At 59.2% G+C, this 24,076-nt stretch overlaps 1 protein-coding gene across 4 annotated transcripts in view; it reads right to left on the bottom strand.

The window, feature by feature from the left end:
* Positions 1 to 24,076, bottom strand: part of SH3PXD2A (SH3 and PX domains 2A) — a 232,798-nt gene that overhangs the window by 35,709 nt on the left and 173,013 nt on the right. For 2 of the 4 annotated variants that reach the window (XM_002718709.5, XM_002718708.5), the window contains exons 7-8: positions 22,664 to 22,708; positions 16,693 to 16,824 (exon numbers count right to left, since the gene is read on the bottom strand). In XM_002718709.5, the coding sequence (XP_002718755.2) occupies positions 16,693 to 16,824; positions 22,664 to 22,708 (177 nt within the window). The remainder of the gene's footprint in view (positions 1 to 16,692; positions 16,825 to 22,663; positions 22,709 to 24,076) is intronic. The other 2 variants (XM_008270470.4, XM_051824141.2) reach the window with 1 other exon arrangement.

The following is a 24,076-nucleotide window of genomic DNA, read 5'->3' as shown; positions in this document are numbered from 1 at the left end:
TGTTGTGCACATGGCATTATCTCATTTGCCAAAAGCTGTGCCAGGATTAGAGAAAAAAATAAAAGGCAGGGCTGGCCAGCACTGTGGCCTAGTAGGTAGGTCCATCGCCTGCAGTGCTGGCATCCCATAAGAGCGCCAGTTCAAGTCCCAGCTGCTCCACTTCCAATCCAGCTCCCTGCTAATGCGCCTGGGAAATCAGCGTAAAATGGCCCAAGTGCTTGGGTCCCTGCCACCCCCATGGGAGACCTAGAAGAAGCTCCTGGCTTTGGATCTGCCCAGCTCCGGCCATTACAGTTATTTAGGGAGTGAACCAGCAGATGGAAGACCTCTCTCTCTCCCCCTCTGCCTCTCTGTAACTCTGCCTTTCAAATAAATAAATCTTCAAAAAATAAATAAACAAAAGGCCTGCACAGATGGTCCCGACAGGTCAAATCTGGCAAGATACAAAGCCTTAAATGAAGACAGGAAGGACGTGGTTCTGTAAAGCGATCTCATGTTCTGCTGTCCATACTCGGAGTGAATGCAGGGGCCCTGCTACTACTTACATCTAAAATCTTAGGTGCAAGCTGGCCATGTCCAGGGCAATTTGGGTTCTGTGGTCACCACTCAGCTGGCAGCAAGGATGGGCAGTGGGGTTCTGAGGACACCGGGCACAGTATGTTGGGACGAGGGCAGGAAGCAGTCTGCCCCCAGATTGGTGTAGTCTACAGCCGTAATAGGAAACTAGCCCAAGGTGCATGGCTATAAAGCGGCAGCACCAGGCTCCTGCCCAGATCTGGTACGCAGCACCTCACTCGTCCAGAGACCCTGGAAAACCACTCCCACAACTCATTCCCGTGCAGAAGGGATCAGCGCTGCCTGCTCCTTCTTGGGTCTCTAAATCTCATCTGACACATGAATCACCCCCAGTGAGGGCAAGCTGCCTTCACCTGCGTCTCCACCCTGCCACCCTCACAGGCGGGTTTTCGGGGCCCGCCTCCAGGTTGCCTCTGCTCTGAGCGCACAAGGCAGGGTGAGGCAGGGACTCCTGGACTGAAAGAGCTGCCTGGCACAGGACCTGAGCGAGGGCTTCGCCAGGAGAGCGCGACTCCAGATCAGCATTTCTCAAATCTCGGATACTTCCACAGCGTGCACGTCCCTGAACTGTGTACACTACACTGTTGTTTGCAAAAGACAGATTATTAAATCAACTCAATTTTTAAAGATTTTTTTTTCCATAAAAGTAACTTGCTTGCCACCAGGAACAAACAACTAGGACTGCTGGCTCCAACCGTGAACGCACACCCATGTGAGAACCAAGCTCCGTGGTAAATCCAAGCTCTGCCACCACTGCCGGCTCCCGGCTACCGAGGGATCGGCTGGAGAGGGGCTAAAGATGAACATCACATTGGGATAAGTCAGGGAACCCAGAAGAGAGCTGAAGCTGGGCGAACTCTTGCCATGTGACCCGCGAGCACTCAATACCGCGTCTCTGCCTACCCCAGGTCACCCCAAGCACCATGGTGTCGGGTGGACTTTTCAGGAAACAGACCCTAGACCAGAAAGATACCTGGTCACTCAAGGTGGCTGCAGGAAGTGGCCGAAGACGGAGCGCTGAGGCGGCAGGTACCGTCATCGGTCCCAGCTCTGAGAGTTCTGTGTCCCTGGAGTATTGGGGTTGTGTGGGGTGGGGGAAGCCCTGAACAAGAGCAGACTTCTTGTCATTCCCTAACCATCGTGATGTAACAGCTGTTATACAGCACTGACACTTGTAGGTATCACAAATAATCTACAGGCCATTTAAGAAGACGGCAGGATATACAGAGGTTGTATTCAAAGGTGACACCGCTTTGTATAACGGAATCGAGCATCCCTGGGTTTGGGGGTCTGTAGGGGGCCCTGGAGCCAATCCCCCGTGGACACCTGCAGGGATGTCTACACTGCTAGGGCCACACGGAGAAAACTGGAATGAAAGGAGAGCCCTGAGCAGCCTGCTGGCTGCCTTACACAGACCCGCCGCTGGGGAGCAGAGCCGTGGGCACCCCGTGGTCATTACTGGTCATTGGAAACATGGAGGTTTCCCTCATCCTTTCCAGCTGCTCACTCAAGTGCCTGAGAGGTGCACATGCACAAGTATGCCTACTCCCCCCTTTCCCTCACTCTGCTCAAAACGGAAGCTCCTCAGTCCCAGAGCTGAGTGGGTTTCAACTGAAAGCCGTGGGTCGCCAACCACTGCCTCTGTCCCGGCTCAGGTCAGCCCCTTGCCAATCAGGCAAAAATAAAACAGGGGCGATTTCAACTTTAAAGACCAGCTCCATAAACAAAACAAACCTACTCCGTAATTTGTCTGGGGCATCCCTCCCTCCAAACGCTCCTTATTTCATTTCTGGGGAATTTTAAATAGAGGGCTTGCAAAAATCCTGCACCGCCGGGCGTCAGCAGCTCGCTGACAACGTGGATTCTTCCAGGCGGTGTGGGGAGCAGCCACCACGGACGCCGATGCTTTTCCAGGCTCCTTTCCCAGTCGGAATTTGGGAGCCACTGGTGTCACCCTAGGGGACCACGGGAGTAGTGTCCCACTTGGGGTCCTTTAACTTTGTATCCCCCAAACCCTGAGGGGTTATGGCAAACCAGGCACCCAATTAACCTGCCTGAGTCACACCTGTCCTAGCGTTTGCTTAGTTTACTTAAAATTGGCCTTACTTAAAAAAATAAATAAATCCATTTTTAACAATATTTTCCTATGCTACACTGCATGGAAACCAGGACCCCTTTGCGTAAATAAAAAGAACTGGAAAAAAACAACAATGCCATGAAGTCTGACAAGATACGAAGGCAAGTGCCAGCAACATAAGAAGCCTGGGTCAGATTTTTCTCATGATCAAAACAACAAAAGACATCAACCAGTGTCACAGGGGTGCTAATAACACAGGAGCCCCCAGTGGAGACCCTCCCCTTGACCCACTGTGTGGCAGAAGAAAACAGTAATGCAGCCGCCTTCTTGTGATGTGTGGGCTTCAACCCCACCCAACATTGCACCTGCCAGTCTCACCCCCTGGGGAACACTGCTTTGCTTGAGAAGTGGCCACAGGTGAAGAACCTGCAGCCCCTTGGGTCCAAAGCCACCCTTGGCCTGAGGCCTCGTGCAACCTTGGCGGCTTCCTCAAACCCCACTCTGCTGAAAGACACAAACAGTGCCACCTGACCTGCTTGCTCCTGTAGTCACTTGGGGATAACGGCTGGGGAAGGCGACTGTAGCACCCCTGCCCTCCAGGCCAAGGGCAGCAGAGGGGCTATCACAGCCATGGATCCCGGAAACCCGGCAGACTCAATACCTGCTCTGTGTGACCTCCTGCCCAAGACCGGATGTGGCCCAGCCCTGCCCAGCCTGCTGGAGACAAGCACCCGAAGACAACAATGCTGCTCCACAGTTTTCGTCCACAGTTTACGTCCCTAGAGGCCACCTGGGTTTCAAAAATGATTTTCCTTTTACTGATATGGAAATCGGGGAGAAGGGCCACAGGCTGGCTACTAAGTGGTTCCTGCCTAACAGAGGAGAACTTGCCCACAAGCCTTTCTGGGGGCCTAGAAGGAAATGCCTTCAGTCTTGCTTGTTGTGCGATACCCAGCAGGGCTCAAAGCCTCTGTGCGTGTTGGTGTCTCCGATTCATCACTGCTCCCAGGCCCCATCCTTCCAAGTCGCCCCCTATGCAAAGTTCCTGACTACCCCAGCTCCCCTGTCACCCTGACCTTTGGTTGGCATTGGCTGTCACCCCCAGCCAGACCAAGAGCTCCGTGGGCACAAAGGCCAGGTCTGGCTCTTCTCGGCATCCCATTAAACCCCTGCCTGGCTCGGTGCTTTGGATAATAAAGAAGGGGCCCAGTGAGCAGCGGTTGAGGCTGAAACACAGAGACAGATGAGCACAGCTCCCTTCTCCCACGGCCTCTGTGGCCACTCCAGGCCCTCTTGTCACCCTCGTCCTCAGACTCTCTCCAGCCCAGCTCCTGGGGTCAGCACGGGGCATCTTCTCTCTGGCCCTGGTCATTGTTCTCTGGTCCAGTTCCCCAAACGTTGGAGGCACCCTCTGAAACACAGCAGCTTCAGCTTGCCCAGCAGGATTTGCCCACGGGGACCTGAGGCATGGAGGTTTTTGGTTGCTCAGAGCATGACTGTCCAAGATCACCCAGCAAGCCAACCCTCCCAGCTCTGACAGGGTAAGCGCACTTGCAGGCGGCTGGTATACCTGCCCAGGTCTTTCCCATTTGGCCTCTCCCCTTACAGGAATTGAAATACAAAGCTTAGCAAGGCCCTGCTGGGGCCTATCCCCAGGGACAAGCCCACACCCTGGGTGAGGCTCTTGCAAGAATGCAGAGGAGGGCACTGGCAGCCCGTCCCACGCCCATCTGAGGCCGCCCCACAGGCCTCCACTGGGAACTGTGGTACCACGGCTTCTCAAGGCACACTGAGCCCTCCTCCTGGGGCCGTTCAGGACCCTGGAATGGGCAGCCCCCGAGACTGCTCCCCACGCTACCCTCCAGGCTGCACCAAAAATAGCTCCCTCAGCACACAGGTTAGGCTATGCTCAGTGCAGGAACCAAGAGGCCACAGAGCATGAGGGGAAGAAGCAGGGGACCCGCACACTCTGGCCCCTGGCCTTCCCACCCGTGAAGGGGAAGTCTCGTGTCCGTGCTGCACGGGGCAAAGGCGATGACCACGGGAAAGGCAGCGCCTGGCTCCCGGCCCCCATCAGGAGGAGCACTGGTTCCTGAGGTTATTAAGTTTCCAGAAGTTGGCAGAAGGGCCCACTGAGCCCTGCACAACCTGCTCCCACGGGAACCACCCTGGGACCTGGGCTGGGTTTGCGGTGAGCTAGGAAGAGGTTCTCTGCACTCCCTCCTGCCCCAGTTCCTTTGCCATTTCTCCTGGTTTCCCAAACTCATCTAGAACGGATCCTACCCCCAGGAAGTGAAAAGACCACACTCAGATCAGATGCTCCCCCAGTCCTGGCTCGCTCTAGAGACTCGCCACAGTGATTGGTCAGGCAGTGGTGACTGACACCCATGAGCACCAATGAATGAAGTAACTCTTCCCCAAAGGGGAGGGGCCTGCATAAAGGCCAGGTCTGGCTCTTCTTGGCAGCCCATCAGGCCCCTACCTGGCTCAGTGCTTTGGATAACGAAGAAGGAGTCCAGTGACCCCTTGCCTCACAACCTGCCAGCAGCCAGGTCCCCTCAGCAGAGTGACCACAGGTAACTGCTTCTCCTTCAGCCCCTCAGCTCCACGGAGGTGCTGTTGCCCTCACAGCACAGAAGCGGGGGAATGACTGGCTCTGATCACATGCTCACTTGTGCACTTGGTTCTGGTTTTTTCCACTCTGTGTAAGGCCCAGCCTCCGATCGACACCCTCCCACAGTCGCTGGGAAGCTCCTGGTGCTCACAGGCAGCGATGAAGTGGGCAGCAGGGAAGACACTGGCCCACTCTGCCCTCTGTACCGGCTGCCTCTTGGCCTCCGTGGGGCCCACCCACCGCCTCTGGGCCCTTGGAGGAGACACTCCATTCTAAGATGGTTCTAGGGCAGGGAGGCCTGCGTGGTCGAAGTGAGGCATGATCACCTCCCCCCTTTAAATACGCCCTGGCAGCCAGACACCACCAGCTGAGTCCTAGCTATTGGCTGTGAGGGGCTCCAACGTCACTCTAACAGGAGCGAGTGACATCACACCATCAGCTCCAAGTCCTTCCCCTGCCCCCAACTCCGGCCAGTCCCTCACACTGGAACATGGCTGTCCCTCCCCCTAGCCACTCTGTCCTGGTCACTGAACCACAGTTCCTGCCCAGCATGGCTTGGACTCCATCCAGCCCCCGGCCCTGGAGCCAGCTGCCTCTAGGGTGCAGCTTCTCCCCCAGGAGCTGCACAGCCCCCAGCACCAGTCCTCCGGCGTCCCAGCGGGGAAGAGCTGATCTAACTGGTCCTGGTCCAGGAGGGGCCGCGTGGGGAGAGGAGGAGACGCAGGCTCCCTGCTGGGTCTCGGGTCTTCAGCAGCCTGTCACAATCTGCTCCTATATCCGAGCCATAGTCTCTTTTGTGCCCACTGACCGCCACCCTGCCCCACTCATACACGCGGGGTGGGAGCACACACGGCAGGGACAGGAAGTCCCAGGACACTTGGCTGGGAGGCCAGACAGAGGCCAGGAGGTCCCAAGAAAGACACCAGGGAAACAGGGTCTGTCCATTCACCCCAAGGCGGACTGGGGACAGCCAATCGCCCCAGTGCAGGGCGTGGGGGCGTCAGTGAGCCTCTGCCGCTGGCCTTCGAGAACCCTCACCGCCTTGCATTTGGGCCTCGCTTTTGACAGAGCCCTGGCTCTCAGGGATCGTTTCGCTGGAGGAGGCGGGGGAGGGGCCAAGGAAAACTGCATTCCTCCCCGCGGAGCCCAGCGCCTGAGGTCCTCCTCCTGCTTGTAAGCGATCCCAGCCTGTTCGTGATTAGGCCCTGTGCTGGCTTTCTGGCCCAGCTGACGGAGAGACACCCTCGTGCGCTTGGATAATCTTGTCCTCATGTGACATGACCAGAGGCGTCCCTCAGCCTCTCGCGCTCAGCAGTTCTCCATGGCAACTCTTCAAAACACTGTTTTCAAAAGGGGGGAAGAGCCACCTCGAGCCCCCGTCACCAAATTCCACGACGCTCATCATTATTCCTGTTCCCAGCACCGTCCTGGAAAACAGGCACACCAGGGCCGACATAAACTGAAGAGGGGGGTGAACCCTGCCCTGCTCACCCCTCCCTTTGATCAAGGGGACACGGATGGACAGACACACACACACACTTTTGCTGACATAGTTCAGAAGAAGTGGCTCCGGAAAGCTCAAGGCCGTTTCTCAGCTGTTCTTTCTCCGGAAGTTTAATCTGCAAAGTATTTGGCCTCACAAGGCCCGCTGCAAAGGTGTCCAGAAGCCCAGGATCCTGTGATCGTCCTTACGTACCCCGTGCAATGCAGCCAGTGACCCATTTGGCGGCCAGGGAGAGCCGGCTGAAGGCTTGCCAACGTGGTCAAATTCCCCTTGTCTGTTCCCTCGAAGCCGAGACAAGCTTGTTTTTAGCATCTCGGGGGTAGGAGGGAAGCTCAGAAGCTCCCCAGCTACGTAGGTGAAGAGCCCACCTGTTGAGCCCAGCTTGGTAACAGCACAATGGTTAAGGGGGAAAAGTGACCATGGTCTTGACCTCCACACCTGCCACCCTCTGTTCTGTAAATGAGCACAGCAGGTGCATAGAGAGGTAACACCTCATGTCAGAGGTCACTGGGTGACTGGAGGCTGAGCTTGGAGCCCAGGCTGACCATGACCCTCGTGGGCAGAGTCTGGTGTTCCGTCTGCCTGTGAGTGTGACAGCTTGAGTACTGTGTCAAATGGAACTCCTTTGACCCAATGCCTTGGCTGAGGAGTGGGTGTCTGGGATTGGCAGAGAGGCCTGCCAGGGCACAGAAGGGCGTCTGGCCAGGCCACATGTGGGACAAGCCTGGGATCAATGCTGCAGGTGCTGCTGTGGGGACACGAGGCCTGGCACCCTGACCACACCTGCACGCCACCCTATCACAGCAACTCAGAATCCTGCCACGGGTCAGAAAACGAAACGAGAAAGATGAAGAGTCCAGAAACCCCAGGATCCAGACGCCTTGCCAACTTCAACAGTGACCTCACCCCCTTCCTGGGGAAAGGCAGGGACAAAAGGCAGCGTGTGGAGGACTCACAGCCAGCCATGGGCCAGGCCCACCTCCCCTGGAGCATACCACGGCCTCCCTCCCAGCCTGACCCCAGCCCGGGGTGTCACTCACGGCGGAGTCTGCAGCCTGCAGTTGAGGCCCCTGAAGCTGATCTTGCAGGAGCATGTTGGAAAAGCTCAGGGCTGGGGAGGTACTGGCTCCAGGCTCTGCAGGAGAGTGGCCGAGAGCTCCACTTGCCTCCTCCTTCCCTGGCACACGCTAGCCACTCCCTGGGCTTCAGGTAGCTACCTTGACACCAATGGCCTGCACACCTGTGACAGTCCCGCCACCAACTCGGTTTGACCTCGGGCCTGTGGCTTCACTTTGCCAGGCCTCCTGCCTCTCTGATGAGAAGAGCCACGTCCCTTGGCAGTGGGGGAAGGATGGGAAAAGCCTCTCCGTGCCTGACTTTCAAGGCCCCCGACAGGTCCCTCCACCTGCTCCCTCACTGGTAGCCCCTTCCTCTTTCAGTCTTGCAAGTCACCCATGACCTGCCTCTTACTCAAAGCCCACCTTCTCCAGACATCCTCTCCCACCACCCGCCCCCAACACAGCAACTATACTCGTTCCCTCCACCTCACACACCGCAGGTACATGGGACAATAACTGACTTCCTGCACCTGGGCTTCTACTTGCAGGCAGAGCAAGAGCCCCAGCTTGCTGTTACCTTTGGTGACCAGAAGACCCGGATGGCTGCACCCCACTGCTGGGCATGCTACTGGGGGCACAGCAGGTGCGCTGTTTGTTGACTGAATGCACATACTGCATTCTGTGCAAGGACTGCATTGAAAGCTGCAGATGTGTCACATGCTGGGTGGGGGTGGGTGAGGGGCCAGCGTGGGGCTGTGCAGCTGGGAGAAGACAAAGGCAGTGAGGGCTGGAGCTCTGACCAGCGCCACCGGGGCACAGCTCAGCTCTACCCGCAGTCCTGCCTGCCAGGGATCTGGTGAGCAGACCACTGCCCTAAACTGTCCAGAGCCGGCCACAGACTGGGGGAGCCAAAGGCAGGAGCGCTCCAGACACAGAGTCAACGTGCACCCCCTCCCCTCTCAGGTTCCCTCTGACGGGCGCTCTCGGCCAGCAGGGGCTGTAAGGACTGACCTGTTTCACATTCTATGTTCTGGGACACAGCAAAGCACCCTGGGGTTTGGTTTCCAAACCACACAAGCACCCAGGTCTCCTAACACTGGGTACACCGCAGGGCTTGATGCTCATGGGCCACCTGTCAGCTGTGCAACCCTAGGAGGGTCACTCCTTCTCTGGGCTTCACTTTCTTCCTTGGAAAGACAGAATGCCAGTCTGCACCTTGCCTCTCAGTGATGTCTGGTAATTTTCATGGGTTTGTCTCCTAAAACATTGTGATTCAGAGAAAGAAAGAGATCACCTTGAAAAAAGCCCTCTGTTGGCACAGGTAGTCTCCCCAGGTGGTCTTGACCTTCCCGACCTCTCCTGGCAGGAGGCCAAGAGGACAGGGCCACTGCACTCAGAGCTCCTGCAGAGACCCACGGTTCTGCTGGTGGGGGCGGCTGTGGTAATGTGCACGGGCTGCACTGTGGCTCGCCAGGCTCCAAACATGCTCCCTTTGCGGCTTGTCCCTGGCCGCCTCACTCTCGGAGTTTGGCTTTCTCTCCCCTCCCATGGTGCTCCTGGGCCGCTTCCCCACACTCCAGTCCAACTGGAGCTTAGGAGAGGTGAATGCATTTGAGCAGGAGCCCGAGAGGTGCCCAGCTGAGAGGCAGCCTGTAGAGCTGAGGCTGAGACAATGAAGAAAAAAAAACAGCCCCAAATTTCAGGCAGCACATTTCAGACACAGATGGACAGGCACCTGGGCTTGTGTGGGATTTCCTGGGATGCACAGCTCAGCTTCCAAGTTGAGAAGAACCCTGGAACACCGATTCCCCCCAAGACTCTGCTGGGCACATGGGTTTGCTGGGTGGCCTTGGTTGGTGCCCTGCCGTGAGGCTGGGATTCTAGGTCATTCCCAGTAGCCCAGGGGATGAGGCTATGCAATCCGTTAGGGTGCCGGTAGGGATGAGGGTGATTGAACCCAGTGTGCAGGCAACGCTACGGAGGACAAGGAGGGGCAGTTTCTCAACCCAAAGTCCCCTGAGGTCCTGACAAATTATTCTCTGCAGAAGTTCTTTGCTTCACACTCTGCTGAAATGGGTTATGTAAGAGTGGAGGGGACATTGTGCGAACAGCTCTGTCCCTGTGTGTCAGCCAGGCTGAGACCTGACACTTCCATGGGGGGCAAAGGCTGTGAATGAGTGTGAGTGTGGGGGAGGGCGGGGTCTCCAAGGCTGCCCTCTCACCAGGCACCTGGGCAAAGGTAGAGCGGGGTCTGTGGAGTCTGGGCACCTGTCCACAGAGCCGACGCCAGCTCAGGGTGACCAGTCACTCCACCTGCGCAACCTGAACAGAGTGGAAGCATGCTAGGAGTGTCTCTGTGTCTGCTGCCCCACTCGGCCACCTGGTAGCCACTTACCAGCCAGTGGCCGGCAGTGCTCAGTGCCGACATGCCCTTGGACGTGGCCCCTGCGCAGCTCCAGGAAAGGGCTACTACCAGGGCCTCCCTGCCCCTGGCTCGCCCTCCTCTGCACAGCTGGGACCGCTTGCTCCGCTTGCACCAATCCAGGTGGCTCTCCTGTTCAGCAGCTCCCCCGACCCTCCCCTGCAGCCCAGCTTCCACTTCCGCCTGCTGTGGGCTCTCAGATGCCTGCTCTGCTGTCCTGCTCTCCCTTTTCTGTCTAACTCCCCTCCCCTTTTTAAAAAAGATTTATTTGAAAGGCAGAGTTAGAGAGAGGTAGAGGCAGAGTGAGACAGAGATAGAAACTTCCATCCACTGGTTCACTCCCCAGATGGCTGCAATGGCGGGAGCTATGCTGATCCGAAGCCAAGAGCCAGGAGCTTTTTCCTGGTCTCCCACCTGGGTGCAGGGGCCCAAGGACTCGGGCCATCTTATGCTTTCCCAGGCCACAGCAGAGAGCTGGATCGGAAGTGGAGTAGCTGGGACTTGAACCAGCGCCCATATGGGACGCTGGCACTGGAGGCGGCAGCTTTACCCACTGAGCCACAGCGCCAGCTCCTGTCTAAATCCTTTCATTCTCCAAGGCCCAGCTTTGCAATTCCTCTTCCTCTAAAGCAGCTTTCCTGTCTATGCTAGGCCCACCCAAGATGTCCCCTGGCACTTCAGCTTGGTGCCGCACCATGAAGCTATGGAGGGACGACCAGTCTAGGAGTGGGTAGGCCTCTCCCTTCTCAGCCTGGCAGGAAGCCCCCTGCTCCCATGAAGATCCCACTCTTGGGTTGCCCTATCTTCCTTCCTATCACAGGTTGAGGCAGACAGCTGCCCAAGGATGGACTCCAGGGAATGGTGCTCATCCCCAGTTCGGACTGTCCTGCCCTCACTGCCTTTTAGAAAACTTCCTCCTTCACACCCACTTCACCAGCTCTCGGTGTCGACAAAGTCCTTGCAATGACCAAGTGCAACCCACTGCTTGGCCGGGTTTGGAAACGGAGGTCCCAAGAGGAACCCAGCCTCCAGGGTTGGGCTGTGGCACCGTGACCCAGGCCAGTGGTCCTAGGACCAGCTGTCATACACTGAGCAGTCACTGTTCTGGGTTCTACACTAAGCACAGGATTGCTCTGAAGCAACTCCATAGCTGTGAGTGCAATTACCTCCATTTCTTAGGCAAGGAAAGTGACGCCCAGAGGACCCGGGAACCTGGCCTAGGGTCAGTTAGGGAGCAACCAGGATGGAAGCCAGGCCGAGCTCACCTGCGGTGCCTTAATGGCTAGTCTATCCTGGGGTCTCCTTCTCAAAGCCACTCTGCCCTTGGGTGAGCTGAGCCGAGTTGAGGGGCCCAAGGTTGGATTAGGAGGCCTGCCTCGGCTCCTGGATGCCTACCCCGGGCCTTTATCCTCTCTCCCAGTTCTGTGCAGCAGACAACAGCTGCAGACCAGAGATGGTCCGAGACCAGACGGACTTTGGAGTTGCTGAACAGGCTGCACTTAGCCAGAGAAGAGCTATCGGAGAACAAGGCCTTCTGATGGCCGAGACAGGGCTTTGTGGGGACTGTCCCCACCTCTGTGGGATACATAGGAACTAAGTTCTTCAAAGGCTGTTGTAGGGGCCGGTGCTGTGGCACAGCAGTTAAAACCCCAGCCTGCAGCGCCGGGATGCTGCGATACCGGTTTGAGCCCTGGCTGCTCCTGTTCCAATCCGGCTCTCTGCTGTGGCCTGGGAAAGCTGTAGAAGATGGCCCAAGTCCTTGGGCCCCTGCACTTGTGTGGGAGACCCGGAAGAGGCTCCTGGCTTTAGATCAGCTCAGCTCTGGCCATTGCGGTCATTTGGGGAGCGAACCAGAGGAATGGAAGACCGACCTCTCTGGCTGTACCTCTCTCTGCAACTCTGTCTTTCAAATAAATAAAATAAATCTTTTTTTTTTTAAAGGTTGTAGAGATCACAGTGTGAGTTTGCTTTATCTATAATGCGGATTGCAAGCAATGTGCCTTCCTGCCAACAGCCTGTGCTGTCTTCACTGGGACCCCCCGTTTCTGTGAGCATGGTAGTTGCAAGTCTGAGTTAGCAATCAGGTGGTTCCTTGGTAGGCAGAGAATCTAAGCAAAAGACACAGAAGATAGAGCCGACGTCCACGAGGTAACAGTGAAGTCTCTACTGCTACCCTAGCAGCCAGAGCCTGCCAACCTCTGGCGGGCAGTCCCAGTCCGCGGGCTGGGGTTTACTTCTTGCTCTTGGGTTCAGTGAGGTTTGCCTGCATCCTCGGGCAGGTCTGAGCGAGTTTCTAGCCTCTGCTGGCAGCTCCACTGGGACCAGAGTGTTGACACTGGAGGGGAGTGAAGAACCTCAAACTGCCCCCACGGCTTGCTTTCCTCCCTGGTAACAGAAAGGGATGAGCCAGAGGAGCAGCATTCCTTGCTTCCAAGGAGGTACGAGAATTCCCAGTGCATCACGCTGGTGCCAGGAAACAGACTCAGAGAGGGAAAGCTGAGGCAGGGAAAATTCTGCTGACTCATCTCCCCACTTCCTTCCCTGGCCCGCAGTCCCGAGGAGGAGGATCCAGTTCTGGAAGGTGGGAGGCAGAAATCGGAGCGGCAGAACCCCGACGTCACTGCTCAGCCACAAGTTGGACAACACGACGCCTGCAGGAGGGTGAAGCCGATGTGGCCATTGAGACACGGCCTGCTGGGCAGCAAGGCTCCTGGAGTTGTACAGTGTTTTTGCACTATGAGGTTGCTTCCGAAAACTCCTGGGAAAACCGGACAGAGGCAAGGGAATGCGCCATTTCCATGTTGAGACACTGTATCCTTTGGGGGGGGGGGGGAGGTATGCTACTTAACCCACAACACTTTCCAGGAAGTCCCGTAGGTCCCGCCCTGGGTGTCCCTGCTTGTGCCCATCACCTGCTCGGGATGCCAAGCTTGTCCTCAGTGCTGGGAAGGCATGGCCTTCCAGAGATCCTCTTGGCTGTCACCTGTCACCTGCACCAGGCTCAAGGGATCAATTGCCAACACAAATCCCTGCCACAGCTGAGCACGCGCAGGCAGGAGGGACACAGATGTCCTTCTGCGGATGTCTAGGGAGCTCTGTGGTCATCCCAACCCGCCCAGGTCGACCTGCAGCAACACCACGTGGGTTCCCAGCCACCTCCTGCCCGGCTCAGCCCACCCTCCTGCTCCCTGGAAGAGTTCGTGGACTCCAAGAAAGTCACCTAACCTCTTGGCCTGGTAGCTTCACCGCGGAAGGACTGAAGCTCCTGCCACTGTGCAGGGCCGCACACACCCTTCATCCTGCTGGAGCCATGGGCGTGGGCGGCCTGGCAGCGGCTGCCATCCACACACGTCTACACTAGAGCATGGGGCCTGCACGCCTGCACCTCCACCTTGCCCACCCACCAGGGGCTGTGAACCCAGCAGAGGGCTCCGACAAGCAGATGCAGCAGGGGGTGGATGCTGAGCCAAGTGGGAGGGCATGATGCTGAGGCCTAGCACCCAGTGGGCGAGGCGAGGCCCCGGAAGGCGGGGCCGATGCTGCCTGGGGCTGCAGCCCCACACTGCCAGTGGAAATGCCCCAACACGCCCACTACCATGTCCCAGGTCAAAGGCATCACAATTGGGTCTTTGTTCCAGGGTTCAACAGCCTCACTCACCGCTCTTTCCAAAGCCAGCATGCAGGATGCACAACACGCCCCCCTTCCCCCAAGCCCGGCCTCCAGCTTCCCCCAGGGAGCTGCAGCCCGGCCCCCTTCCTTTCTCCTCTCCGCCTGCTGGTTCTCTTCGCTTCAGTCAGAGCACACCCCAGGCCTGCTGGTGTCTGGTGGGGACAGACAGGGCAGCTTTGCGTTGGGGGTCCCTATGCCCAGCTCTGCAGCCGAGCTGCCATCTCCATCAAGCCCAATATACGAAGCTCCGTGAGAAGGAGAAAAGGCACGTTCAGGGAGTCACTCTCCAGCCAACACCCGGGGCTCCACACAGTCACCTGGCCGCGAGTGGCCACAAGATTACCTCCCTCTGACAGAAGGGCAAACTGAGGCCCAGAGAAATGCAGGGACCTGAAACCACCTGGCCAGCAGGTGGCAGGTAGAACCCTGCCTCTATGCACAACAGCTCCCCAGCAGGGTGTGGATCAGACAGCGGCCACGGGAAGAAGGCAGGAGCCACTCACCCAGCCACCAGGTGCCCCTCGGGACAGCTGGCGTCTCCACACCTGACAGACGCTCACCTGTGCAGGACTCAGTGTTCCTAGATCCTGATTGTGGGCTGGGAAAGCGGAGCGTGTGCGAGCTCCCGGGAACCACGGAGCCTTGAACCAGGAGGGACTCACTCCTCCTCAGCCACCCGGGCCAGGGGCTAAGGCCTGAAGACGTGGGGGCCTGCTCCCTCCTGCTGCTCCACACAGCAGGCGAGGGGCACAGGCCTCTGAGCGAGGACTCCTCTTCTGAGCAGGGCTAACCCCCTCATCTGGCCTTGGCATGAGCTCCAATGCCAACGCACACCCCTACACCCAGGGGAGGACCCTTCCTCAGGGCCCCAAGGTGCTTAGGGTTCCCAGACAACTACTTCCGGGGATGGGGAGGGGCTGGAGGCGTGACGACGGCCAAGCTGCCGGAAGGAGACCAGCATGGGCACCTGGGGCAGTGGGTCGAGGCCTGTTACCAGGGACACAGCTCTGCCAGGTGGCGACCACTGCTGCCAACCACCTTGCTGACTCCTCCAGGCTCAGGGCCCAGCCAGATCTGTCTGCCAGGGGACCAGGAGCCAGGAGGGCCGTGAGACAGCCCTGTGTTCACACAGCACAGTCCTGCTCCAGGGAGCATGTTCCACAGCCCCCAACTCCCCTAGAAGACCCTCCAAGATCTCAGCAGTCACGAGGGTTCTTCAAAAAGCTCACAGCAAATGCGTGTTACAAACAAAACAACACAACTATGCATGGATTTCAAATCTGTTTGTTCCAAAATTCACTTATTTGAAAGGCAGAGACAGAGAGAGATGTAGCTGCTGGTTCACTCCCCAGATGTCCACAACAGCTGAAGCCAGGAGGAGCCCAGAAGTCAACTGAGATCCACCACGTGGGTCGCAGGGACCCGACAACCGAGCCGTCACCACTGCTCCCCGGGTTGCATGTGAGCAGGAAGATGGACGCACGGGCACTCCCTGCAGGCTGCAGGAGTATCAAGCGGCACCCTTACCCTTGCACCAAACTCACCCTCCCCCCAAACCAACTTTGAATTCTACTTCTCCTTCTATTTGCCCTTCTATTTGCCACTCAGAGACACAGGAATGAGAAGCCCTAGGTGGGCGTATGGTGCAGCAGTTAAGGAATCAGAATCCCACGAGTGTCCCGGTTCTGCTTTTGACCAGGCAACTTGTTTCCCCCCAATCTCTCCGTGCCTCAATTATCCCATCTACAGAATGGGCACAGGAGTCCTCTGGTTTGCCTTCCTTTCGGGATTCAAACACTGGAAGGGAATAGAGTAGGGGCAAGGAGAGAACAGGCCCCTCCCCGTTGGGAGTGTCCACCAAATACAGTCCAGGGAGGCTCCTGGCACAGAGACCTTCCCTGAAGCAAACCGAAACCAAAACGAAACACCTCACCCCCGCCACCAAGCCCAGCTGTGAGCAAACTGCCCACGCAGCTCCAGGGTCCACCTGTGGCCCTGCAGCGGCCGCACAAGCTGCATCTCCGGGCTGAGACTCAGCGTCCCGGCCTCTACCTGCCACGACTTCTGCTGCCAAGGATGCCAGGGGACTCTGGTCCGCTCGGCAAGAACCCCGTAATCCACAGGCCCCTGGGCAGCCACTGGCACAGCTCAAGTGACCACTCCCAGTGCTGCAGGACCCTCCTGGCCAGGGGCCTGGCTCCATCTCCCAGGCCGGGCTCTCTGCCCAGCTCCAGGCGGCCCCTGGCTCGGCAGGGGGCGGTCAGCTCATCACCCAGACCCCAGCCAGCTCCCACAGGCCTGGCCCTTCCTCAGACAACTTGCCAGGGGAAACTGGGACCCCAGGATGCCAGAGTGACGTCAGAGCCTGCTTCCCCCCACCAGCTAGCCAGGTCCTCTCGCCTCTGCCTGGGACTAGGCTTGGAATACGCTCCTGCCAGGGACGGCAGCTGCTCAGCACCCCTGAGCCGGAAGCGCTCTTCTCCCCGGGGACCCTGAGCCAGGGCTGGACGCTACCACCCTGGCCTCGCATTAACAAGAGCCGGTTAATTACCCCGCGCGAGGCAGACATTCCTCCAGCACCAGGCAAAGTGCTGGCCTGCAGCCCAGACCAACGGGGGAAACCTCAGCCCGCGCAGCCCTCTCCTGCCAGATGGAAATCACACGTAGAGCTGCAGAGGGGGAGGAGGCAGGGAACAAAAACCAGCCGGGCGAGGAGGCGGGCGGAGCCCGGAGCGCTCTGCCGACGGCCGGCCGCGCAAGCGACAACTCACCGCTTTCGTTCTTCTCGATGACATCCACCACCTCCCCAGCCTGGAGGCTCAGCTCCGAGTTCTCCTGCTTCTTATAGTTGGACACCACCACGTACTGTTCCAGGATCATGGGCTCGGCGCTGCTGTCGGCACCTGGCGGGGGCAGAAAGCACGCGGTGAGCCAGCGGCCAGCCATGGCCCCGCGGCCGGGGCGCCCCCTGTCCATTGGCCTCGGGGGAGGCTGCTCGGTCGCCAGCGCCGCTCCGAGGGACAGCCCGAAGCCAGGGCTTGCAGCTCGCCGGGCCCCAAGGACAGGCCATATAGCAAGGCCCCACACTGGGGGGACCGGGGGACATGGGGAGCCAGGGGGCCTGGGAGAAAGGGAGGGGAGCAGAGAGACAGAGACAGAGACAGAGGCCAAAGAGACTTGGGGGGAGCCCTCTGCTGGGAGGAGCTAGTCACGGCCCGGCATGGGGCAGCCTGCACAGAGGCCTGGAGTCGACGTGGGCTCTCCAGACGCTCGGGCTGGCTGGGACGTGCGGGGAGGGCCGCGAGCAAGCTGGTGGGCGGCCCATGAGGGCTGAGGCCGCAGCACAGCAGAGAGGGGGGAGAAAAGGCAAGGAGGAGGCCCCTGGGAGCCGGCAGAGCGAGGGCAGCCGTGCTCCCCGCGGGCAGGCGGGCGGAGGGGAGAGCGGGAGAGCACTCTGCAGCCCAGGCCCGCAGTGAGGAGTCCAGAGGGTTTGAGGCCGCCAATCGCGAGGGTTTGCTCGCAACCCTTAAATAGAAACACATGAGACCCGTCGAATGAGGAGCCGGGGGTGGAGGCAGCGCAGGGGGGAGGGCCTAGACTGTTTACTTGAAACCCAAGAAGAACGTCCCAGCGCCAGTCACAGACCAGCCCGGCCCACCCCCCCCCCCCCCCCCCCCCGCCGACTGTTCCTCAAGTTCGACTCCGTCCCTCCCCCCCATCCTCTCCTCGGGTGCACCAAGGCGCGGCCCCCCCAGCCCCAGGGATGCAGCTGAGGGACCGGCGTCAGGCTGGCCTGGCTGTTGCCGCTGGCCAAACGGACACTAACGGTCGCCCTGAGCCTCTGAACGCTGGGGCTGGCGGTCAGGCTCCCAGCTGCCTCGGGGCTGTTTCAGGAGCCAACAGAGTCAAAAGCCGGGGGTACAGCAGAGGCAGGGCAGGCGGCCCCAGGCTCCCAGAAGCAAGCACCAGGCTGGAAGGTGGGCAGGCCGGGTGCCCATCTCAGCTTCCCAGCTGTGCAGGACTGGCATGGTTTCAGCCTCCCTGGACTTCAGTTGCTGCCATCATTAGGGTACAGGTATGGATATGACACCCAAGACATCCCAAACCCTGTTAGCAGATAAAAGGAATCCACAAGCGAGAGACCCAGCGGTCACCTCCTCCAGGATGTCTTCCCAGACCCCCCAGCTCCCAGTGCACATTTTTCCCTCTAGTGTCCTCCTTAATATGTGTCTGCCACTCTCCATGAAGGTTGGGGCTTCACACCTGGTCAGGCCATAGGAATGGCTGAGGGTCTCCAGGCTCCACGTGGCTCCTTGGGTGCTTCAACCCACAGGCACACTCCCTACATGCCTGACTCTGACTCACAAGCCAGGCACATAGGCTGTCCCATCTCATCCTCACTACACCCCTCTCACTGTGGCATTTCACAAAGACTAATCAGAGGCCCAGACAAGGCAAGCGATGCACCCCAGCTCACACAGCTGGCACGAACACAACCACATTCAGCGTCTTCTAAGCCCATCTCGTTTTCCAATATAGAACAGCTGCCCGATGTCTGCTTCCACACATTCTGTTCTTCCAGCACAATGACCCTCAAATTGGTAGCACAGAATCACTGACACCTGTTCTGGTGCCTGTGTGCAGCCATGAGCGTGAGGCACGGTCAACTCTTTGGGCTCTGCCACCCCTGGGCCAGGGGGTCACAGAACTCTGGGAGACACCGTGGGGAGGGAGGGGTTTTCTTTGAAATGGAAAGAAACTGTCTTGCACGGAGGGTGGGCCCTGCAGCCCCGCTCAGCCCTTTAGAGACCCAGAAGGGACCCCATCCCAGCTGAGCTGCACCGGGTGGATATGCACAAGCACAGCCCCAGGCCGCCCCTCCGAAGCCAGGATCATGTTTCAGGCAGAAACGCAAACGGCAGCTGGGCCAGCCCCTCCTGTGCACAGGGGTGCGGCCGGGCAGCTTCTGCGCCTGTGCCTGCCAGCGGACGGCTGCGGCGCTGGGCACTGGGCTCACAGCTACCTCCCACTGTGCCCCTGGGGACTTCAGCGCTCGTCCTGGGGGCAGAGTACTTAGAGCCCCTGAGGCCGAGGGCACTTCTGAAGGGTGTCCAGCACAAAAGGGGCCAGCCCCTGCCCTGAGGCCAAAGGGAGCCCCTTGCCAGCTTGGGAGCTGTAAGAAAGGGAAATGCGAGAGAGAAGCAGGAGAGCCCACAGCAGGTGAGAGGGCACCCAGGTTACCCAGGCAATGGCGGCGAGCCTTCCTCGGCTTACTCAGGGTCAGAGCCATGCCAGGCAGCTGAAGGCCTCACCCTGCGGCCTCCTTCGGTCCTCGCGGCAGCCCTGTGCAGAAGTGCCTGGTACAGCCCCGTTTTATACAAGGGGAGCAAGCTGATTCTCATGCAAGTAAGCGATCTTCCTAAGGCACCTGGATCACCGATGATCTTAACTTAAAGTCTCGCCAAGGACACAACCCACGGTGGGCCTTGGTGCCTGGTCTCCTGGCAAGGGCCCTGCCTCGCTCTATCTCCAGACACCAGTACACAGTTGGTGCTTAATAAGGACTGCAGTATCTCACTACCTTGACTGCCCAGGCCACGGCATGTTCCCAGCACCTGCGGGGGAGCTGAAGGAGCTGGCAGCCAGGCGAACAGAGGAAGCTGACGGTTTACTGAGTCAATGTGGACAAACTGGCAGGGCCTCACCCTGCAAGGTGGGGCCACTGGATGCCCGGACTCACAGGGAGAAGGGGGAGAAGGGGGAGATGGCAAAGGGGGGCAAGCAGGAGGCCTGCACTGGGGGCCCGAAGATGCTAGCCAGGGTGGGAGGTGTGCTGGGCAGTGGCGAGACATCAGCTCACTGCAGGCCAAGCCAAGAAAGTCTGAGGCAAGATTTCGGGGTGGGGGGTGGTGGTGGTAGAGGGAAGTGGGATTCAAAGGGCCTTCCTGGAAAATTGGCCGGAGCTCTCCAAAGGCTGCCACTGCAGGAGACAGGTAGGAAAGCTGAGGAAGCGGTCTGCAGGCGTCGCAGACTGGCGCTCTCCTTCTGGGCACCCTTCCCACTCCCAGCACAGGCCAGCTCCCAGCTTGCTCTTAGGGCGCTGGCTGCCTGGGATGGGCAGGGGCTGGGAGCAGGTATCCCGAGGAGAAATCCTGGCAGCCGGAGGGTGGTGACATCATCCTGCAGAGGCTGCTCAGGATCCCCTCCCAGCCCAGTCCTAGAAAACTGGGGGCTGGGGGAGGCTGCCCAAGGGAGGGGAGGGGGCCTCAGGTCTTCAGATGAGAAGGGCTGGCAGGAGCCTGGAGAAGGGGTGTGCCCCTGCTGGGGAGTGGAGCCTCCCCAGGGTTGGAAGGCGGCTTTGCAGGAGCCTTGAGCTTTCTCCCACAGTCCCTGGCTGGACCTGCTAAGGCCTACAGAGTTGCCTGCCCCACCCATGCCTCACACCTACATTCCTCTAACCACCACCTGGACAGAACCCTGGCTCCTGCCTGATCCTGGCTGCCAAACTGAAACCTCTCAACGAGGCTTCTGCCAAGCCAGTCCCCTAGCCAACACCTTCGGTGGCCCCCTGTTCCCAATACAGAATGGCCAAACTGCAGCCCAGTCTTGACTGATTGGGTGCCCACGTTCCCTGATACCTTCCCATCCACCCCCCCGACGGGTTCCAGGCAACGTTCAGGTTCAGGATGTACAGCCACACCTGCTGAGCACCCACTATGTGCCAATGACACAGTTCCCTGCAGTTTCTTAGCTTCCAAGCCTCTGCATTAGCCACTGCCCCTGCCAGGAATGCTCTCCTCTTTTGTCTCTGCCAATCCCGCATCTACCAATCTCGCGGGTCCCTCCAGGAGGCTCCCCCACCACTCCAGCCACAGGGCCGTCTCCCGCAGTTTGTCGGCCACTGCTCTCCAGCCAGAATGCGCGCTCTAGACAGGAGCCTCTCTAGTGCCACACGACACAATCCTGGCCACAGTCACTCCCTGAGATTCTAGTCAGTGACAGCCCAGCCCCAGAGCCCAAGGGGCTGGGGCCCAGTCCTGCTCTGTGACCCCGGGGGAGGACACCTGTGTCTGTGGGCTTTAGGTTTCTCATCTGTAAACAGGAACAGTGACAGATCCTTGAGGGGGCTGTCCCAAGCATGCGATGAAGTGCTGGGGTTAAGCCACACATAAACTGCGGGTGTTGTTTACAAAGCAAATAGTAGAGAGGGGATGAGAGACACTGATCTGAAGCCTGGGGTGGGGGGCCAGGGCCAGGAGGAAGAAGGGTGGGGAAGGGAGGCCTGGGGCTGTGTGCCTGCAGGCTGCCCCTCCCAGACCCCCCGCTCCCAGGCAGCTCCCAGGCAGGCCGTGGACTTGCCAGCTGGAGAGAGCCAGACCAGCACTCCCTGGGCCACGCTGGGGTGGATGCCAGGCCCAGCGGCCTGCAGACCCTGTCTGCAATCATCTCCACTCCAGCCCCCCACCTTGGAGCTTCTGGTCTCACAGAACCCACCCACAGTCCAGATGGGGAAACCAAGGCCCAGAAAGACCTGGCGGCTTGCCTGAGACTTCTGGGCCGGCTGGGTTCCCCCTGCTGGCCACAACCGGGCTCATCCTGAGAAGCCGGGCCTGGAGGTGGCCTCCACCCCAGCCCCTGCGCACCCACCAAGGTCCCCTACTCCCTCACTGGCTCCTCCCAGGCCGCCCGGGCCTGCCGGCCTCTCAGCCCTACGTGTGGTGAATAGAATGCAATGCTGTGGGCCAAGTGGGCTCCGCTCACTGGCTCGTGGAGAGGGGAAACAGGGACCGGAGCCCAGTGATTAGCTCAGGCCCAGGCCCTCGTCACGGCGAACACCAGAAGGGTGCTGGCAAGGGGGAGGGGCCTCGCCTCCCACCCCCTGCCTCCTCCAGGCCTGGCTCAGGCTCTTTCCCACCCCAATTCCCCCAGCTGGAACATCTGCTCTCAGAGCAGGGGGTAGCACTTTCAGAAATGGGGGGCATCCTAGAAGGCCCTCCAGAAAATCCCGCTCCCCGCTCCCCAGCTCCCTCTGGGAGCAGACAACCCTGCTGCTGTTGAGGTCTTCCTGCCATTGTCCAATAAAACCGAAGGCGAGAGGCAAGTCCCCAGTGCCGGGCCCAGCTCTGCTGGGACACAGACCAAGGCCCAAGTCCCCGAGGGCTATCTCGGCCAGGCAGGGGGCCAGAGGCAGCCCCAGGCTCTGGATGGCCAAGGCTCGCGGGCTGTGACCACCCTCAGTTACAGTGTCAGGACGGGCCCCCAACGGGACGGCTGGGAACCAGGCTCAGGCCCCTTGGCTCTCGGCCTCCGTTTAGCTGCCTGAAGTGAGCCGAGGCATGGCTGGCTGGCCGGCCCGCCTCATCGGAGTGGCCAAGTGAGATAGCACTGAGGGTTGTGGGCACCCCCCACTGCCCGGGCACACATCACAGTCCCCGCGGGAGGCTGCCCTGCCTGCCCAAGACGGCAGCGCCAAGCTGTGGCAGAGCCGGGGCAGGCCTGCTCACACACTGCGCTGTGTGGTCCCAGTTCATCAGGGGGCTCCGAGGCGGGAGCTGAGGACTAGTCGGGGTGGCCCTGGAAGGGGCAGAGGGCGCAGCAGCGGAAGACGCAGACTCGCCACGCGGGGGAAAGCCGCCCTGCGACCCACGGAGCATGCACCTGGAATGCAGCCTCTGGGCACCCGCGCACACGTGCTGGACACACGAGTCCCATGCATGCACTCACATGCACACCGCCCGGTACCTGTCACGTCCTTCTTGGGAGACTCTGTCCAGCTGGACAGCCACACTTCCAAGTCCCCCGAGAGCAAGCAGCGACGGGAAAGAGAAGCAGAGGAGAGAGAACCGTTAGGCAGGCAGGCAGGCAGGCGGTCGGAGGCCAGTGGCTGCAGGGCCCGGCTCGGCGGCCGCCGACGCGGAAAGCGGGGGAGGGGACGGGAGTGATTTCCTGGCCCTGGGCTGGCTGTTGGGCGTGGGCCCGTGTGATTACAGAGGCTGGGACAGGGATAATGAAGTGTCTGGCGAAACCCTGGAATCCTCTGGAGCACAGAGGATCCTACACAATCCCTCCCTGGAAGGGGGCCCGTGGGTTGCCACGGCCCTGCAGCAGGCAGCCCGGCCCTTCCTCTCTTGCCACGTAGGGGGCTGGCCCCACAGGGCCTGGTGGCTCCAAGGAGCCTAGCAGGCCTGCAGGCTCAGCCATCTGGACCGGAACCTCACATGGCAGGACTGGAGCAACACAGACTGCTCTCCTGGTCTGGTGGTACCATAGCCACTGGCTCCTGATACCCAGCCCCTGCCGCCATCCTGCCCACGTCTCAACTCCCAACCGCAGCCCTGCAGGACAGGAAACCCAAGTGGCCAGAAGAAATGAGGGTTCTATTCTAGGCCCAGACAGTGGTGTCCAAGCTGGACCTCCATATCCCCCTTGCAAAATGGGGTTAAAAGTTGTCCTCCTACCAAGAGGGAGGAACAAAATAAAATGCCATGAAAAACATAGGATTATGAGACGTGTGCCATTAGCATGACAGTAAGGCAGCAAGCTCCCAGTCTGATCAATGGTGGGACCATGTGTGTGAAACAGCAGAGAGGAGCAGGTATTTGGCACAGTGGTTCAGTCACCCCTTCCGATGCCTATGTCCTGGGTTCGAATCCTGGCTTTGCTTCTGATTCCAGCTACCTGCTAACTCAGAACCTGGAAAGCGGCTGATGATGGCTCAAGTATTTTGGTTCCTGCTGCCCGTGTAGGAGGCCTGGACTGAGGTCGAGGCTCCTGGCCTTTGGCCTGGACCAGTGGCCAGTGAATTGAAGGTCTCTATCTCTCTCTCTCTACCTTTCAAATAAATAAAAATACAGTATCAGAGGGTCACGGTGTAGATGCCAAGATATCTACCCAGGAACTCATGTACTCCCCACAAGCACCCCATGAGGTGGGTGCGTGGTACTGGCCCCACTTTACAGGGGAGAATCTTTCAGACACTGAAAGTAATGGGGATTGAGTTACTCAGGTTCTCCTGGGCCAGAAATGGAACCAGGTCTGCAGACACCCACTGCATCCTTTCTCTAAAGGTTTATTTATTTGAAAGGCAGAGTTAAAGAGAGAGGAGAGACAGGTCGATCGATCTTCCATCTCCGCTGGCTCACTCCCAAATGGCCA

Source organism: Oryctolagus cuniculus, chromosome 15 (genome assembly GCF_964237555.1).
Source record: "Oryctolagus cuniculus chromosome 15, mOryCun1.1, whole genome shotgun sequence".
NCBI lineage: Eukaryota > Metazoa > Chordata > Mammalia > Lagomorpha > Leporidae > Oryctolagus > Oryctolagus cuniculus.
Note: the sequence above shows the minus strand (reverse complement) of the source record. Positions and strands in the feature narration are given on the sequence as shown.